Source organism: Microcaecilia unicolor, chromosome 3, assembly GCF_901765095.1.
Source record: "Microcaecilia unicolor chromosome 3, aMicUni1.1, whole genome shotgun sequence".
In the NCBI taxonomy this organism is placed as follows: Eukaryota; Metazoa; Chordata; class Amphibia; order Gymnophiona; family Siphonopidae; genus Microcaecilia; species Microcaecilia unicolor.
The window spans coordinates 3,450,780-3,469,235 of NC_044033.1; the positions used below are offsets into that span (position 1 = coordinate 3,450,780).

The following is an 18,456-nucleotide window of genomic DNA, read 5'->3' on the forward strand; positions in this document are numbered from 1 at the left end:
TTATCTAATTCCTCCAATTGTGTCGGAGGTCTGTAGACAACACCCACGTGGACAGAGGTTCCATCATCTCTTAGAACCTCAATTGCAGAGAGGAAATTTACGTAAAGAAGACGAAACTTCAGAGGGCAGCTGGGCCGTTGGGCATACAAACTTCAGGTTGCCATCTTACCACTCTCCCAGTTTGGGACACTCTTTGTCTGGTTTCTCCTCAGAGGCCTGTCTGATATGGGTAACCCTTCAGCATAGCCCTCTGAGTCATTGAAACACAGAAGCCCCTCCACCACTACAAGGTGGTGTCCCTTTGGAGGGGAACATTCCATTTTACTTAGCTTAATATAAGTCTTTTTGCTTGCACTTTTTGCTGTTCACGGATTGAGGTGAGCAGGATGTTTTCTGAGTATTAAAAGAAGAAAAATAATAAAAATATATGCAAGGAGGGTTTTGGCCAATGATGATGTAATGGCCCGGTGAGTGCTGTGAAGACGGAAGTGGCAATGTTCGCTTGAGCACCCAGTTACTTTGAGTTTTTTTCTTCTCTTTTTGCATTTTTACATTGCAAGTGGACCCACTAGCATTATATATTATAATCTACAGGTTTTTTTTGTTTAAAGAGGTTTTGAGAAGAGTTTTTTGAGTTGGCGGTAGTACAGCCCTACCAGTATACTCCTTCCCTTCACACATGGAATTTCTATCCACAAAGATTCCACCCTGCTATCTGTTTCATGTAGAATATTTATTTTGTTTGACTCAATTCCTTCTTTAACATATAGCGCAACCCCCCCCCCCCTCCAATTTGATCCACTCTATCATTGCGATACAATTTGTACCCTGTTAACACAGTGTCCCATTGATTGTCCTCTTTCCACCAAGTCTCTGAGATGCCTATTATATCTACCTCATCATTTACTGCTATATATTCTAACTCTCCCATCTTATTTTTTAGGCTTCTAACATTTGTATATAGACACTTCAAATTGTATTTTTCCTAGGATCTACAAGCTGCTTTGAAGTTGACGGGGATAATTTGCATCTTTTACTCTGTTCTTCCATTAAACACTCCTGGATTTCTTTCACCATTATTGAAACCTCTGTATTGGAATTCCCTAAATGTCCTGTTTGAATAGTATCCTTTGAGGATACTCCACACTGAACCCTGTGCTCCTGGACGATTGTTGGCTTCCCTCCCCTCCCCCACCATTTTAGTTTAAAAGCTGCTCTATCTCCTTTGTAGAAGTTAGCACCAGCAGCTTAGTTCCATCCCAGTTAAGGTGGAGTCCATCCTTTTGGAACAGTCTCCCCCTTCCCTAGAATATTGTCCAGTTCCTAACAAGTCTAAATCCCTCATCCTTGCATCAGCATCTCAACCATGCATTGAGAATGTGGAGCTCTGCCTGCCTCTTGGGTCCTGTGTGTGGAACAGGGAGCATTTCTGAGAATGCTACCCTGAAGGATCTAGATTTCAGCTTTCTACCTAGGGGTCTAAATTTGACTTTCAGAGCCTCCCTCCCACATATTCCTATGTCATTGGTACCCACATTTACCAAGACAGCAGGCTTCTCCCTAGCACTATCTAAAAGCCTATCTAGGTGACGCGTGAGGTCTGCCAGCTTTGCACCAGGCAGACAAATGACCAGGTGATCCTTACAACCACCAGCCACTTACATGTCTAATGATCGAATCACCAACTACAATAGCTGTCCTAACCCTTCCCTCCTGGGCAGAACCTCCTGGAGACATATCCACAGTGTAAGAAGATATTGCATCCCCTGGTGGCAGGTCCTGGCCACAGGATTACTTCTTACTTCACCACGGTGATGCTGTCCTTCTAGGAGACCTCCCTCCTCCAAGGCAGCACAGGGGCTGCCAGGCTGGAAGTGAGACTTCTCTACAATGTCCCTGTAGGCCTCCTCTATGTACCTCTCTGTCTTCCTCAATTCCTCAAAGTCTGCTACTCTAGCCTCAAGAGAATGGATTCATTCTTGGAGAGTTAGGAGCTCTTTGCATCAAGCACACACATATAACCTTTCGGTGCTAACCTGATATATAGCAAGATATAGCCAGTTAGCCACTGTGCACTAACTGCAGATTTCAATGGAGATAACCAGTTATCTCCCACTGAATATTCTTGGTTAGCCAGAGGTATGTTTTTCAGTACAAACAAAACATAGAAAGGCATATTAGAATTTCTGCAAAACAAAAAAACATTAAGTAATGATCAGTTTGTTAAAAAAAAATGTCCATTAAAAATAGCATGTAGGAAAGACCCCACGTAAAGGTGTGCTAAGGCCACTTTTTACTGCAGCTTAGTAAACGGACCCCAAAGTGTAGTTAAGCCCTGCAACTTGTTGCCAAGTATGTAGTAAATGCAGTTAGTGTAGCTTGGCTTAAAAAAGATTTGGACAAATTCCTGGAAGAAAATTCCATAAAGCATTAGGCAGACCTGGGGAAGCCACTGCTTATCCCTGGGACTCTTGCCAGGTACTTGTGACCTGACTTGGCCACTGTTAGAGACCGGATACTGGGCTAGATGGACCTTTGATGTGACTTAGGATGGCCATTCTTATGTTTTTATTTTTGTTGTAAAGTCCAGCAATGTCAGATAATATTGATTTCAACCACGCTACTGGGGAATGATCTAACAATGAAGTCATATTAATTTCTTGATCAAACTTACTCTACCATGTGGAAATCTGATGATAATATTGGATCAACTTGATTACATCATCTACGAATCTGATCAACTAATTTGTTCCCATTTCCAGATTATTTATAAATCTATTAAAAAGCCCCAGTCCCCATACAGTCCCCTTGGGTACCCTATTAGTTTTCCTCTCTCCTTTTGAAAAAATGACCCTTTGGTCCTACTATGTTTGTAATTTATAGAAGTAAAGCACTATTTATCCATTCAAAAGAGTTTGAAAATATCCCCCCCCCCTCCCATTTGTAGAAACAGCTGGGATCCCCCTATGGTCTTATATGATTTTCTTGCCAAAATCTGTATCATGGCTGGTGAGGTAATCATTAAATTAAATGCAGTGTGTCAAAAGAGCAGAGAAGGTGATTATGGTTAAAGATTATAGCAGAGTGGAAACAAGTCCAAAAGTCCACTGAGTACATGTACGTCTGATGGAGAACCCAACTATTCCACAGACAGGTTGTTCAAACTGAACAGACTAAGATACTCCTCAGAAGAAAGGCAGCAGACACCTCTCTTTCTCTCTTTCCTTCACTGCTTGCAAACCAGAAGATAAGCAGCAGAAAGCTTTCTCTTTTTTTTTACCAGAACACTTGTCTCCTGTCCACCAGCCATCCTCTGCCACCCTCTAAGTCTTTCATCACCAAGCCTCACAATATCATTGCTGCAATCAGACAACAAGAGCATCTGCCTCCACCCTGCAGGCTGCTCTATCTTCCTTTCTCCTTTCATCATGAAGTTTGAAGATGTATTACTGGAGGCTGGAGGCTTTGGAAGGTTCCAGATTTTGATTCTGGTATTACTCAGCCTGCCAAGAATCATTCTGCCGCTGCATTTCCTGCTGCACAATTTCATTGCAGCAGTTCCATCCCACCACTGTGCTATCCTGGATCAAGACATGCCTGTTAATATCACTAAAGAGGACCTTCTCCTCCTTTATATCCCCAAGGAGCCTGATGGGTCCTTCAGCTCTTGTAAAATGTTCTCCAAGCCCCAGGATCATCTGCTGGTGAACTATTCCTCTCAGATTCTGCTCAACAGCTCCTCCACGCAGAGCTGTGTGCAGGGTTGGGTCTATCTTCACTCACGTTTTACAATAACTGCCCAGGTAACGCTGATAATGACTTTGTTGCTTATCTAGTCTAAGGTTTGTTGCTTTCACTGTTTATGTACCAGGAGACAGATCTTGCCACTAAAACCACAGCAATAATTCTCAGCCTTATTGATGAAAGACAAAATGGCCGCAGACTGAACTCCTCTCATGTGGGGAATGGGTTTAAAGAACTGATACAGGCTGGCAGATACTGTTGAGCAGTTTGCATTGCTACTTCGTACATACCTTTTACCTGCTGTATGTGTAAAGGAGGTTTCTTCACTACTGCGTACAGATGGAGCCCTGTCTGTATAGAAAAACAAATCTGTGGTGGGACAGTGGGGTGTGTGTGTTAGGGACAAATGTGTAGAAGTTTGTACTATCGCTGTCTCTATTGTAGCTGTTCAGTGAGGGGGCAGAAGAAGTATATAAGAACATAAGCATTGCCGTACTAGGGCAGACCAAAGATCCTCCTAGCCCAGTATCTTGCCTTTAACAGTGGCCAATCAGAAGTACTCCATGATGCCATAAGTGTAAAATAGATAGGTAGTCAATTTTCCCAAGTCCAGCTTAATAATGGCTTGTCAACTTTTAGGAAAACGTCCAAACCTTATTTAAACCCTGTTATGCTTACTGAGTTTACCACATTCTCTGGCAATGTATTCCAGAGCTTAATGACACATTGAGTGAAGAAATATTTTCTCCGATTTGTTTTAAATGTACTACTTAGTAACTTCATTGCATTCCCCCTAGTCTTTGTCCTATTGTAAAGAGTAAACAAGTGATTCACGTCTACCCGTTCCACTCCACTCAATATTTTATAGACCTCTATCATATCTCCCCTCAGACATCTCTTCTCCAGGCTGAAGAGCCCTATCCGCTTTAGCCTTTCCTCATAGGGAAGTCATCCCACCCCCTTATCATTTTCATCACCCTTCTCTGTACCTTTTCTAATTCCGCTATATCTTTTTTGAGATTTGGTGACCAAAAGTGCACAAAGTATTCGAGGTGTGGTTGCACCATGGAGCAGTGCTTCTCAACCCACTCCTGGAGGCATATCTAGTCTACGAAATATGAAATAACAATCAGGGAAAAAGCCTCAAAGAGCTTGGGGACTATACAATAAGTCTCAACAAGCTGAACGGACAAAAATTCCTCTCTTCATCATAGGCAAAAAAAAAATCCCTGAGGCTACAGCTGTAAAAATTTGGTCGCTGTGGCCAAAACACTTTATTTAAATTTTCTGAAATTTTTTGAAATTTTTATCATAGATAAATAAAGGAGTGTGGTAGCCGTGTTAGTCCACTCTTAAGGTTGTCTGTATGTCTCTGTTGATCACCCTCCCCTCACCTATCCACACCCATCATGTTAGAATAACAATGATATGCTTTGATGTCCCCATGCATACCTCCTACCCACCCCCCTCCTCCCACCCTGTCAGACTGTCATAGTAATGCTTGAATGTTTTCACTTATATACACTGTCAGCTAGCACATTTGCTTATTTCCGATCTGAGGAAGAAGGGCAACCTTCGAAAGCTAATCAAGAAATGCATTAAGTTATGTCCAATAAAAAAGGTATCATCTTATTTTCTTTTCCATGTTTTATTTTGTTTGATTTCTATTGATATCATAGATAAATAAATCTTCAATGCATTGAACGCTACAATAGGAACACAGAAGAACTTCCCATAAATAACTGGTTCACTTATCTCTGTTCAATGTTCTCAATCAAATGCTGCTCCCGCTGTGCGGTTTCTCAAGAGCTGCCCTGAGCCGACGATGGCCAGCGTTTCGCTACTTCTTCAGGGTCTCAGGCTGCAAATAGAATGCTCGCACAGCTCCCTTAGGCAGTGTATTGAAGAAGCAGCGAAACGCTGGCCATCGTTGGCTCAGGGCAGCTCTTGAGAATCCGCACAGCGGGAGTAGCATTTGATTGAGAACATTGAACAGAGATAAGTGAACCAGTTATTTATGGGAAGTTCTTCTGTGTTCCTATTGTAGCGTTCAATGCATTGAAGATTTATTTATCTATGATAAAAATTTCAGAAAATTTAAATAAAGTGTTTTGGCCACAGCGAACAAATTTTTAAAAGTGTAGCCTCAGGGTTTTTTGCCTATGATGAAGAGAGGACGTTTTGTCCGTTCAGCTTGTTGAGACTTATTGTATAGTCCCCAAGGTCTTTGAGGTTTTTTCCCTGATTCTTATTTCATATTTCGTGGATTTGTTTTCCTTATTTTGAATTTTGACTTGCATCCACACCACATTTTGTTTTTTAAGGCATATCTAGTCTGTCAGGTTTTCAGGATTACCACAATGAATATGTTTGAGATTGATTTGCTCTTAATGGGTCTCTGCAATATGCAAATTTGTCTTATAAATATTCATTGTTTAAAATGAATAGGGTTAAAACAAAGTTTATTTTGTTTGGGAATAAATTTAATGTGGGAAATGAGGTCAGCTTATGTATTGACGATGTTAACTTCCCATTAGAGTCCTCCCTTAAAATCTTGGAAGTGGTTTTTGATAAATATCTTTCATTTGAAGAGCAAGTACAGGCAGTAGCTAATAAGGGATTTAAAGTATTGTGGAAACTTTGTCATGTAAGGTCTAGTTTTAGTCCTGAAGTGTTTAGATCAATTGTGCAAGCGATGGTATTGTCACATATGATTATGGTCATATACAGTGGACGTAAGAACGCAGTGATTAAGAAACATCAAACGTTATTAAACACTCTTCTTGATTGATATTTAGGTTGTCTAAATTTGACAGAGTTACTCCATTGCTGATACAGTTGAACTGGTTCCATTACAAGCGTGAGTTATTTTCAAACTCTGTTCTTTGGTGAAGCACCCGCTTATATGTCTGGTTCAATAAGACTACCTTTTAGGAATATTTCCCCTGAATCTTTGCCAAATCCAAAGGTCACTACTCCATCCTCATCCTCCTCGACCTATCCGCTGCTTTTGACACTGTCAATCACAATTTACTTCTTGCCACACTGTCCTCATTTGGGTTCCAGGGCTCTGTCCTCTCCTGGTTCTCCTCGTATCTCTCCCACCGTACCTTCAGAGTATATTCTCATGGCTCTTCCTCCACCCCCATCCCGCTCTCTGTTGGTTCCTCAAGAATCTGTCCTTGGACCCCTTCTTTTTTCAATCTACACCTCTTCCCTGGGCTCTTTGATCTCATCTCATGGTTTCCAATATCATCTTTATGCCGATGACACCCAGCTTTATCTCTCCACACCAGACATCACTGCCGAAACCCAGGCCAAAGTATCAGCCTGCTTATCAGACATTGCTACCTGGATATCCAACCACCACCTGAAACTGAACATGGCCAAGACCGAGCTTATTGTCTTCCCACCCAAGCCCACTTCTCCTCTCCCTTCACTCTCTATCTCAGTTGATAACACCCTCATCGTCCCCGTCTCATCTGCCCGCAACCTCAGAGTCATCTTCAACTCCTCCCTCTCCTTCTCTGAGCATATCCAGCAGATAGCCAAGACCTGTCGCTTCTTCCTCTACAACATTAGCAAAATTCGCCCTTTCTTCTCTGAGCACACCACCCGAACTCTCATCCACTCTCTCATTACCTCTCGCCTTGACTACTGCAACCTACTCCTCACTGGCCTCCCACTTTGCCATCTATCCCCCCTTCGGTCCGTTCAGAACTCTGCTGCACGTCTTATCTTCCGCCTGGACCGATATACTCACATCACCCCTCTCCTCAAGTTACTTCACTGGCTTCCGATACAGTTCAAGCTTCTCCTACTAACCTACAAATGCACTCGATCTACAGCCCCTCCTTACCTCTCTACCCTCATCTCCCCTTACGTTCCTACCCGTAACCTCCGATGTCAAGACAGATCCCTCCGTTCAGTACCCTTCTCCACCACTGCCAACTCCAGGCTCCGCCCTTTCTGCCTCGCCTCACCCCATGCTTGGAATAAACTCCCTGAGCCCATTTGCCAGGCCCCCTCCCTGCCCATCTTCAAATCCTTGCTCAAAGCCCACCTCTTCAATGTCGCCTTTGGCACCTAACCACCATACCTCTATTCAGGAAATCTAGACTACACCAACTTGACATTTTGTCCTTTAGATTGTAAGCTGCTTTGAGCAGGGACTGTCCTTCTTTGTTAAACTGTACAGCGCTGCGTAACCCTAGTAGCGCTCTAGAAATGTTAAGTAGTAGTAGTAGTAATCTAGATGTGTTTTTTTTTAATTTTTCAATTTCTAGATCCCAGAAAGGTGGTTTACAAAATGTTTTTCTCTAGTACATTTGCATATTTAGCAGCTACACATTGGAACGATTTACCAATTGATATTAGAAGACACTTTTCACAGATTGTTGAAAACGTTTTTATTTAGCAAATTTTTAAGAGGTTAGGTTGCATAAATATATATGCCTTTTTAAATGTTTTTTTAATGAAGTTATGTAATTTCTGGAGTGGTTTCAGTTCTTTTCTCTTTTTATGAGCCACACTGAACTTTAAAGGTATGTGTGGGATATAAGTGTCATGTAATGTAATGTAATCCTGGAAACCTGACTGGCTAGGTATGCCTCCAGGAGAAGGTTGAGAAGCACTGCCATAGAGCCATACAAAGACATTATAGCGTCCTCATTTTTGTTTTCCATTCCTTTCCTAATAATACCTAACATTCTATTTGCTTTCTTAGCCACTGCTGCATACTGAGCAGAGGGTTTCAATGTATCATCAAGTAGAGAGGTGTGGTAGCCGTGTTAGTCCACTCTTAAAGGTTATCAATAGAAATCAAACAAAATAAAACATGGAAAAGAAAATAAGATGATACCTTTTTTATTGGACATAACTTAATACATTTCTTGATTAGCTTTCGAAGGTTGCCCTTCTTCGTCAGATCGGAAATAAGCAAATGTGGTAGCAGATAGTATATATAAGAGAAACATCAAAGCATTACTTTGACAGAGTGGGAGGGTGGGGGTATTCATGGGGACATCAAAGCATTTCATTGATATTCTAACAGAATGGGACTTAATAAGGACCTGGGTTTTCTAACCCATTATAAACCATAAATCTGTATTTCTCTGTTTATTACCCTCCTCTCACCTACCAACACCCATTCTGTTAGAATATCAATGAAATGCTTTGATGTCCCCATGCATACCCCCACCCACCCCCACCCTCCCACTCTGTCAGACTGTCAAAGTAATGCTTTGATGTTTCTCTTATATATACTATCTGCTACCACATTTGCTTATTTCCGATCTGACGAAGAAGGGCTACCTTCGAAAGCTAATCAAGAAATGTATTAAGTTATGTCCAATAAAAAAGGTATCATCTTATTTTCTTTTCCATGTTTTATTTTGTTTGATTTCTATTGATAATGTATCATCAACAATGACACCAGATCCTTTTCCTGGTCGGTGACTCCTAATGTTGAACCTTGCATCACATAACTATGGTTTGAGTTCCTCTTTCCCACATACATCACATTGCACTTGCTCACATTAAATATCATTTTCCATTTGGATGCCCAGTCTCCCAGTCTCGTAAGGTCCTCTTGCAATTACTCAGAATCCTCTTGTGATTCAACAACTTTGAATAACTTTGTGTCATCATCATTCCTGATTCTTAGTTCCAGGTCATTTATCAATATGTTAAAACACAGTGGTCCCAGCAGTGACCCCTGGGGATCCCCACTATTTATCCTTCTCCAGTGAGAATATTGACCATTTAATCTGACTCTCTGTTTTCAATTAAAGTATCGCATACCATGTAAAATGAGTTTATCTTGTTGGGCAGACTGGATGGACCGTACAGGTCTTTATTTGCTGTCATTTACTATGTTACTATGTATCTTGTAACCAGGTCTTAATCCACTATAGGATACTGCCTCTTATCCCATGACTTTTTAATTTCTTCAAGAGTTGTTCATGAGATACTTTGTCAAATACCTTCTGAAAATCCAGATATACAATATCAACTGGCTCACCATTATCCACATGTTTATTCACCACTTCAAATAAATGTAGAATATTGGTGAGGTAAGAGTTCCCTTGGCTAAATCCATGTTGGCTTTGTTCCAAAAATCCATGCCCATTGCTTTTATACTTCCCTCAGATGTTCCCCTCCTGCTAAGAACTCCTTCAGATATTTCCTCATCTAATAAAGTTAGGGTTTTTGAAATCTAGAACCATCACTTTTGAATAAACCCTTTCCATACATGTCTTAATATTGAACCACACCATCCAGATGATCATCCACTATGACATCGGAAACACTCTCTCCATTCGTAAACACTAAGTCCAGTATGGCCTCGTCCTGCATGTGTTCCATCTACTGCTGGAACAATTTTTCCTTAGGGAATCCAGGATCTCCCTACTTCTCAATGACCCCAAACAGGGATGCCCCAATCAACATCTGGCATATTTAAATCACCTACAAGGATTACTTCCCGTTTCATAGCTATATTGTGAATGTCTTCAATTAAATCTCTGCCTTTTTCTACCTGTGAAGGAGACCCGTATAGCACACTAGTGCAAATAGATTTTGCATTCCCTCTGTCCAGATTAATCCACAGTGAGGGGCATAATTGAACGAAAACGTCTATCTCCATGGGCGTTTATCTCCGAGAACGGGTCCGTGAAGGGGCGGACCGAACCGTATTTTCGAAAAAAAATAGACGTCCATGTTTTATTCGACAATTTGTGAGCTGGGCGTTTTTGTTTTTCAGCGATAATGGAAAATGAAAGCGCCCAGCTCAAAACGAATAAATCCAAGGCATTTGTTCGTGGGAGGGGCCAGGATTCGTAGTGCACTGGTCCCCCTCACATGCCAGGACACCAACCGGGCACCCTAGGGGGCACTTTTACAAAAACAAAAAAAAAGGTAAAAGAGCTCCCAGGTGCATAGCACCCTTCCCTTGTGTGTTGAGCCCCCCAAATTCCCCTCAAAACCCACTGCCCACAAGTCTACACCATTACTATAGCCCTAAGGGGTGAAGGGGGGCACCTACATGTGGGTACAGTGGGTTTGGGGGGGGGGGTTGGATGACTAAGCATTAAGCAGCACAATTGTAACAGGTAGGGGGGGGGGGATGGTCCTGGGTCCACCTGCCTGAAGTCCACTGTACCCCCTAACAACTGCTCCAGGGACCTGCATACTGCTGCCAGGGAGGTGGGTATGACATTTGAGGGTGAAAATAAAAAGTTGTGAAACATCATTTTTTGTGGTGGGAGGGGGTTAGTGACCACTGGGGGAGTCAGGGGAGGTCATCCCCGATTCCCTCTGGGGGTTATCTGATCATTTAGGGCACTTTTTGGGGCCTTATTCGTGAAAAAACAGGGTCCAGGAAAAGTGCCCTAAATTCTAGCTACAAACGCATACTTTTTTTCCATTATCGGCGAAAGGCGCCCATCTCTCGGCCGATAACCACGCCCCAGTTCCACCTTTGCCACACCTCCGACACGCCCCCATCAACTTTGTACGCTTCCGCGATGGAGTGCAGTTGAAAACGTCCAAAATCGGCTTTCCATTATACCAATTTATTCGTTTTTGTGAGATAAACGTCTATCTCCCGATTTGGGTCGAAATCTAGGCATTTTTCTCTTTCAATTATAAGGTGGAGTGTCTTCTTCTTATTCCATAAATCCTGCAATTCTGTCACTTTAACATATAATGCCACACCACCTCTCTTTCTTCCTAAGATGCCTTATTGAATAAATTATAACCCAGTACGACTATAATCCCAGTCATGGTTCTCTATGAACAATAGCTCCATGACTACCACCAAATCCAAGTCAGCCTGTTCCATCACAGCCTGTTAGATTCAGAATCATCCATCCCCAATGATTATAGTTTAAAGTCCTCTTCAGTAGGTTAGCCAGTCTGCTGCAGAAGACACTTTGACCTTTCTACAGTAGATGAACACCATCAATAGCCCTTGGAAAATCATCCCATGGTCCAGGAAGCTGAAACATTCCCTATGACACCATCTGCACAGCCATGCATTCATCTCCAGGATGTGAGCTTCTCTGTCTTGGCCTTTACCCTCGACAGGGAGGATTGATGAGACCGCCATCTGTGTACCTATCTGCTTCACCCTCTGTCCCAGAGCCATGAAGTCACTTTTGATTTTCTTGGTAGGGTACCAGGCAGTATCATTTGTGCCAACATAGATGAGAAGCCTCAGTTAATGGTCAGTAGGCTTGATGAGCCTTGGCAAACTCTAATGCTTAAACCTTGGCACCAAGCACACCTCCTGAGGTAACATGTCAGGTTGGCAGATGGACACCTTTTTACCCCTCAGAAGAGAATCACCAACCACCACTACCCTTCACTTCCTAGTGATCAGTTTCCAGCACCTCTGCCTCCGGAGTGAAGTTTGTGGCCTGCTTGTTGCCCTGAATAAATGCTCTGTTTGTGAAGCTGCATAAGTAGTTCAAATAGGATTGCTTGTTACAAGCCATGGAAATATGTTCCTGACACACCAGAGTGTTAAGAAGGGTATGTGAAGTGCTAAGAGTCATCTAACATTGCCAAGTAGGTAGACCTTTCATATAAATACATTTGCATGTGGGGGGGGGGGGGGGGGGGGTAATTTTATAATGCATTTTTTTGCAAATGCCGCATGTTTTACAGGCAGAAAGCTGCCGCAGGAGGTATACATGTGTGTAAAAGTTGTCCCACTGAAATATGGTGCACATGCTCTGCACAGGCGTTCCCCAGGATGTAGGTTGGGCAGAGGCGGAAAGGAGTTGTGATGTATACACGTATTTGTATAAAATATTATCTTCACACAGAGAAAGAATGTCTGTGGCTGTTTTATATAGATCCTGTGGGGCAAAGTGGCAGAAATCACGCCAAGATTGAAACTGCAAACATTTCCACTTCCTCAACAGCAGACAAATGTGTTCACACATAAAGGAAGTACATAGTGCATGTGCTCTGCCCTGTACACATGGCTTACATAAAAGGACATTAGAGAAGGTCTTTTGAGCATGTATGACCTCCATAGATTATACCTGCACATTTCCACCTTCTGCTGACGGCCATTCTAGCAGGCTATTTTCTAAAGCTACGCGACTTAAGTGAGCAGCAGAGGAACCTGCCCAGTGAAATCCCAGTGACAGGGCTGTTCCTGCATTCCGTGTGACCTCTGCAACACTATCCAGTCAGGACTGGGGCAGGCTGGGAGTGGTGCCAGGATTTACCCAGTTAGCCTAGATATTCTGTCCGATAATCTTAGGAAAGCCAAAGAGCTGTCCTAATCTAGGCACTTGCCCTCTAATTCTGCAAACATGTCCGCACAATTTGACGCATGGGGGGCATTTTCGATATGACGCCCAAGCCCAATTTTGGATGTTTTGCTGAAAACATCTACAATTTTCATCCTGAATATAGCAATTTTTGAACTGGAAAAACGTCTTTTTTTTTGTTTGTTTTGAAAATTAATATTTTCCAGATGTGTTTGTGCTCTTTAGGTACCATTAAAAAAAAACCAACAAAATGTCTTAGAGAAAAACACACAAAAAGAAGCCATAGGGATGGCTGTGTGGTATCATTCCTAGTAAACTGACCACATAGACATCCCAGTAGAGCAGAGGGGTAGCCTACTGGTCAGTGCAGTGGACCCAGGTACAAAATCCCACCTATTTTGTATTGAGCCCTCCTGGAACACATAAAAACATCTACAGTCCATTGCACTGACCACTAGCCTACTATTTCGGCCAGCTTACTGTTCTAATAGGAATGGCCATAATATCTGAAGCTGTCGCTTAGATTCGTATGTGCTGTCACTGTCACATCTTTGGGGGGGGTGGGAGGAGGTCAGTGACCACTCGGAGATTAAGGGTGGGTATGTTTTAAACCCTCTAGTGGTCACTTAGGGCACCTTTTTGGGACTTAGCAGATGCGCAAAGCTTACTGTTCTTCCAACGTTTGCTTTAGACTGGTTGTAGCCAGTCTAAAGCAAACCTTATTTAAAGTCTGATGCATGAAGGGGTTCTGCGTCCCTTTTACCGTTTCCAGTAGCAGATACCGATAACCCTATGCAAACAAGCTCATCAATATTAAAATCAGCATTCCAGCCACGGCACAGATACCCCTGGGTTAACTCCTGACACACAGAAAGGGTGAACAAAAAATACCCTGGTGGTCCAGTGGACCCTCTCTTGAGCTCCCCCTCAATCAAAACTACTCCATGGTAGTCTAGTGATCCGACCCTCCCCTCCCCTGCACTCCACAAACCTTAAAGCGTTGGAGGCAGGAGCAGTGCCTACTCCCTTCTGCCTCAGGGCCTGCCCTTTTCAAAATGGTGGTGCATCCCAGGATGCACCGGACAGGACTAAGCACTATATATATATATATATATATATATTTTTTTTTTTTTTTTTTTTAAATTTTTGTTACATTTGTACCCCGCGCTTTCCCACTCATAGCAGGTTCAATGCGGCTTACATATTATATACAGGTACTTATTTGTACCTGGGGCAATTTTATATGGTGCTTAACCCCTCCCGGTGCATCCCAGGCTGCACCAGGCAGGGGCTGGGCGCCACCATTTTGAGAAGTGCAAAATCAAATGGTCTCGCGTCTCACCAGCGGGGGCTTTCATTCATGTATTTTTCACATCCCAACGCTAAGAACTCTTCTCAACACTCAAAGGCACATAAAGCTTAATTCAGATCTCCATTATACTCCACTTGTAGAAAATATCAGCACCTACAAGTGGTGTATAATGGAGATTTGAATAAAGTTATTTGAATTAAGCTTTACATGCCTTTCAGTGTTGAGAAGAGTTCTTACTATTTTGAGACGGGCAGGCCCGCCCAGAGGCAGGAGGCTTCTGCTCTCCTGCCTGCAAGACTTAAAGGTATGGGAAGGGGATTGGGTTGGGTCACTAGACCACCATGGAGTTGTTTTGAGTGAGGGGGCTCGTGAGGGGGTCCATTGGATCACCAGGGAGTTTTTGGGTGGGGGGGTCCACTGGACCACAAGGGATTTTCTGGAAGTGTAAGGGAGGGGGGGTCACTAGACCACCACAAAGTTTTTAGAGTTGTGCAGGAGGGGGCTCAAGAGGGTGTTTGCTGGACCCTAGTAGACCTTCCCCGAGCCACCCTCCACGCAACTAAAAAAACTCCATGGTAGTCTAGTATCAATTGCATTTGACAGCTTTGAGTCACAAGCAACGACCGATGCAGAAAGGGGATCCATGCATCTCATTTGCATGCCATCCCCTTTGTACATTAGACGCTGTTGCCACTTGGTAACTTCACCCATGCCTAGCACTTATGTGCACAGGTTACAGAAGACTGTCAGTTAAGTGCCTGACTGAGAGCAGTTTGATGTGAGGATTTACACTAGCCACTGAATGAATGGAAGTGCATAGGCGCGTAACTATGGTAATTATGCATGTAATTACCTATATAGAATTCACACTTAGTGTACATCATGGAGTCGTCTAACAAGGTTTCTTCAACTTTACGTAAACATAAGAACACAAGAGTTGCCATACTGGGACAGACTGAAGGTCCATCAAACCCAGTATTGTTTCCAATCCACGTCACAAGTACCTAGCAAGATCCCAGAAAAATAAAATAGATTTTATGCAGCTTATCCTGGAAATAAGCAGTGGATTTTCCCAAGCCCAACTTAAGGACTTTTCTTTTCATCAGCAAATTTCATTACCTCACTAAGTAGAGGAGTGTGGTAGCCGTGTTAGTCCACTCTTAAGGTTATCAATAGAAATCAAACAAAATAAAACATGGAAAAGAAAATAAGAGGATACCTTTTTTATTGGACATAACTTAATACATTTCTTGATTAGCTTTCGAAGGTTGCCCTTCTTCGTCAGATCGGAAATAAGCAAATGTGCTAGCTGACAGTGTATATAAGTGAAAACATTCAAGCATTACTATGACAGTCTGACAGGGTGGGAGGAGGGGGGTGGGTAGGAAGTATGCATGGGGACATCAAAGCATATCATTGATATTCTAACAGGATGGGTGTGGATAGGTGAGGGGAGGGTGATCAACAGAGACATACAGCTTTATGATTTATAATAGGTTAGGAACCCCAGATCCTTGTTAAGTCCTTTCTGTTGGGTGTTAAAATATTCAATCATTCTGACTTCAAAGGTCTTACGTTCTTGTATGGTTTTAAAGTTACCTTTCAGTATTCTCACTGTGAAATCACTGGTACAGTGTCCTGGTTCTGTGAAGTGCTGTCCCACCGGGGTGGGGGCCCTACTGGCTGTATTGTTCATGTGATGTCTAAGTAAATTGAATCATAGACATCACATGAACAATACAGCCAGTAGGGCCCCCACCCCAGTGGGACAGCACTTCACAGAACCAGGAAAAGTGCGTAAAAGTGATATCAGCTAGAGAAGGAGAGGATGCATGGGTGCATAGGGAGAAAATGGCCAGCAAGAAAAAAGAGGTGATGAAGCCCTTGTATAATCTCCTGGAGGTCCCATTTAGAATACTATATGCAATTCTGGAGACCACACTTACGAAAAGGTATAAACAGGAAGGAGTCAGTCCTGGTCTCTTTCATAACGCGTATGGGGACAGACTTAAGGCTCTCAATATGTATACATTGGAAGAAAGGCATGAGAGAGGGGATATGATGGAGACATTTAAATACCTCTGTGGCATTAATGTACAGGAGGCGAGCCTCTTTCAAATGAAGGAAAACTCTGGAATGAGAGGGCATAGGATGAAGTTAAGAGGTTATAGGGCTCATGAGTAATCTAAGGAAATACTTTTTCACAGAAAGGGTGGTCACGCATCGGCGCCCCATATAAGAGGCTTGGGGAGGCTAAGCCTCCCCAGCCCAACTGTGACCTTTCCGTCGCCGATGCTGCTGCCCCCCCCCCCCCCCCCCCCCCGCTGCAAGCGCAGTGCTGGCAGCGCTTGGATGGTGCTGGTCCCTCCTTCCTTCCCGCCCTCAGCTCCCCAACCAGCAGTCCTCCTCCTCCTCCTCTCCGTCCATCGCCCCCCCCCCGCACGCGCACGCGCACACACCCACACCCACCCTTTTACTTTTCATGACAGTGACGTCGTCAGTCAAGGAGAGGCACTGTGGGCTCGCCTCCTGCTTCTCCCTTCCCTCTTCACACAGTGTCCCGCCTTCTTCGATGACGCATTTCCTGTGTCTGCGATGGCGGGACACTGTGTGAAGAGGGAAGGGAGAAGCAGGAGGCGAGCCTGCAGTGCCTTTTCTTGACTGACGTCGTTGGCACGGAAAGTAAAATGGTTAAAGCAGAGAGTTGTCTTTGTATTAACGGGGAGTGAGTCACCTATGTGTGGCTTAGTCACCGGGAGGCATTGTTTACCTGAGTGGGGGCTCTTTATCATAAGCTTCAGTGATGACCCTGCTGGCTGTCAGTTATTTCTAGTAGCAGCTGGGAGTCACAGTTTGACTGTAAGTGTTGTGGATCATGTGCTTCAGATCAGTAGCATATGGAATAGTGGGCATGAGAAGAGCTATAGTATTGTAGGATGTACTGTCAGACAATATACAGAACATAAGAAATTATCGTAGAGAGAATTTATGCACAGGATTTTGATTTGGCTTAATGTGTCTTGCCTGAGGTTACAACAGTACAACAGAATGTGACAGTAGCACAGGATGAATTTGGGTCATCTACTTCCCAGTCATTGTTGTTTGTTGTATCATAAGTCAAGACATCGGTTTCTTTCTTGGATTTTTTTCCTTTCTTGTTATATTGGGTGGATGGGGATGAGTGTGTGTTTATATATAATATGTGTGTGTGTGAATTCATCAACAGTCACTGCTGGAATTCAAACATGCGTGGGATAAACACAAAGGAATCCGGTTTAGAAGGAATGGTTCCATGGAATCTTAGAGGAGATTGGGTGGCGACGCCGGTAATTGGGGAAACTGAATGGGAGCTGGGCAGACTTCTACGGTCTATGCCCTGATCATGACTGAATAGATAGGGATGGGCTGGTGTAAATTTTAAGGGGCTTCAATGTTAGCTTCAGAACTTAGTACAAGATCAGTACTGGGCAGACTTCTATGGTCTGTACCCTGAGAAAGGCAAGGACAAATCAAACTCAGGTATACATGTAAAGTAACACATACCATATAAAATGAGTTTATATTGTTGGGCAGACTGGATGGACCGTACAGGTCTTTATCTGCCGTCATGTACTATGTTACTATGTTAAACACGGGGGGGGGGGGGGGGCTGTCGGGGAGCTGAGGGAGGGCAGGGAGAATCGGTAGACATGGATGGCAGGGCAGGGGGAGAGGGCAGATCGTTGGACATAGAGGGAGGGGAGGGCAGGGTGGGGGGTCAGGAAGGAGGGCTGTTGGGGAGCTGACTGAGGGAGGGCAGGGAGAATTGTTAGACATGGATGGGTTGGCAGGGCAGGGGGAGAGGGCAGATCGCTGGACAAAGAGAGGAGGGGAGGGCAGGGGGGGCAGGAAGGAGGGCTGTTGGGGAGCTGACTGAGGGAGGGCAGGGAGAATTGGTAGACATGGATGGGAGGGCAGGGGGAGAGGACAGATTGCTGGACACAGAGAGGAGGAAGGGACAGGGGGAGAGAACAGATTGCTAGAGAGGAGGGAGGGCAGGGGGAGAGAAGAGATCGCTGGACTGGAGAGGAGGACAGGGGAGAGAGGAGAAATATTGGACAAGGATTGAGGGAA

At 43.7% G+C, this 18,456-nt stretch overlaps 1 protein-coding gene across 1 annotated transcript in view; it reads left to right on the forward strand.

Moving 5' to 3' along the window:
* The first annotated feature begins 3,129 nt into the window (after positions 1 to 3,129).
* SLC22A7 (solute carrier family 22 member 7) overlaps positions 3,130 to 18,456 on the forward strand; it is a 103,226-nt gene continuing 87,899 nt past the window's right edge. Inside the window, exon 1 of the mRNA XM_030195707.1 lies at positions 3,130 to 3,803. Coding sequence (XP_030051567.1) covers positions 3,429 to 3,803 — 375 coding nt within the window. The 5' untranslated portion in view covers positions 3,130 to 3,428. The remainder of the gene's footprint in view (positions 3,804 to 18,456) is intronic.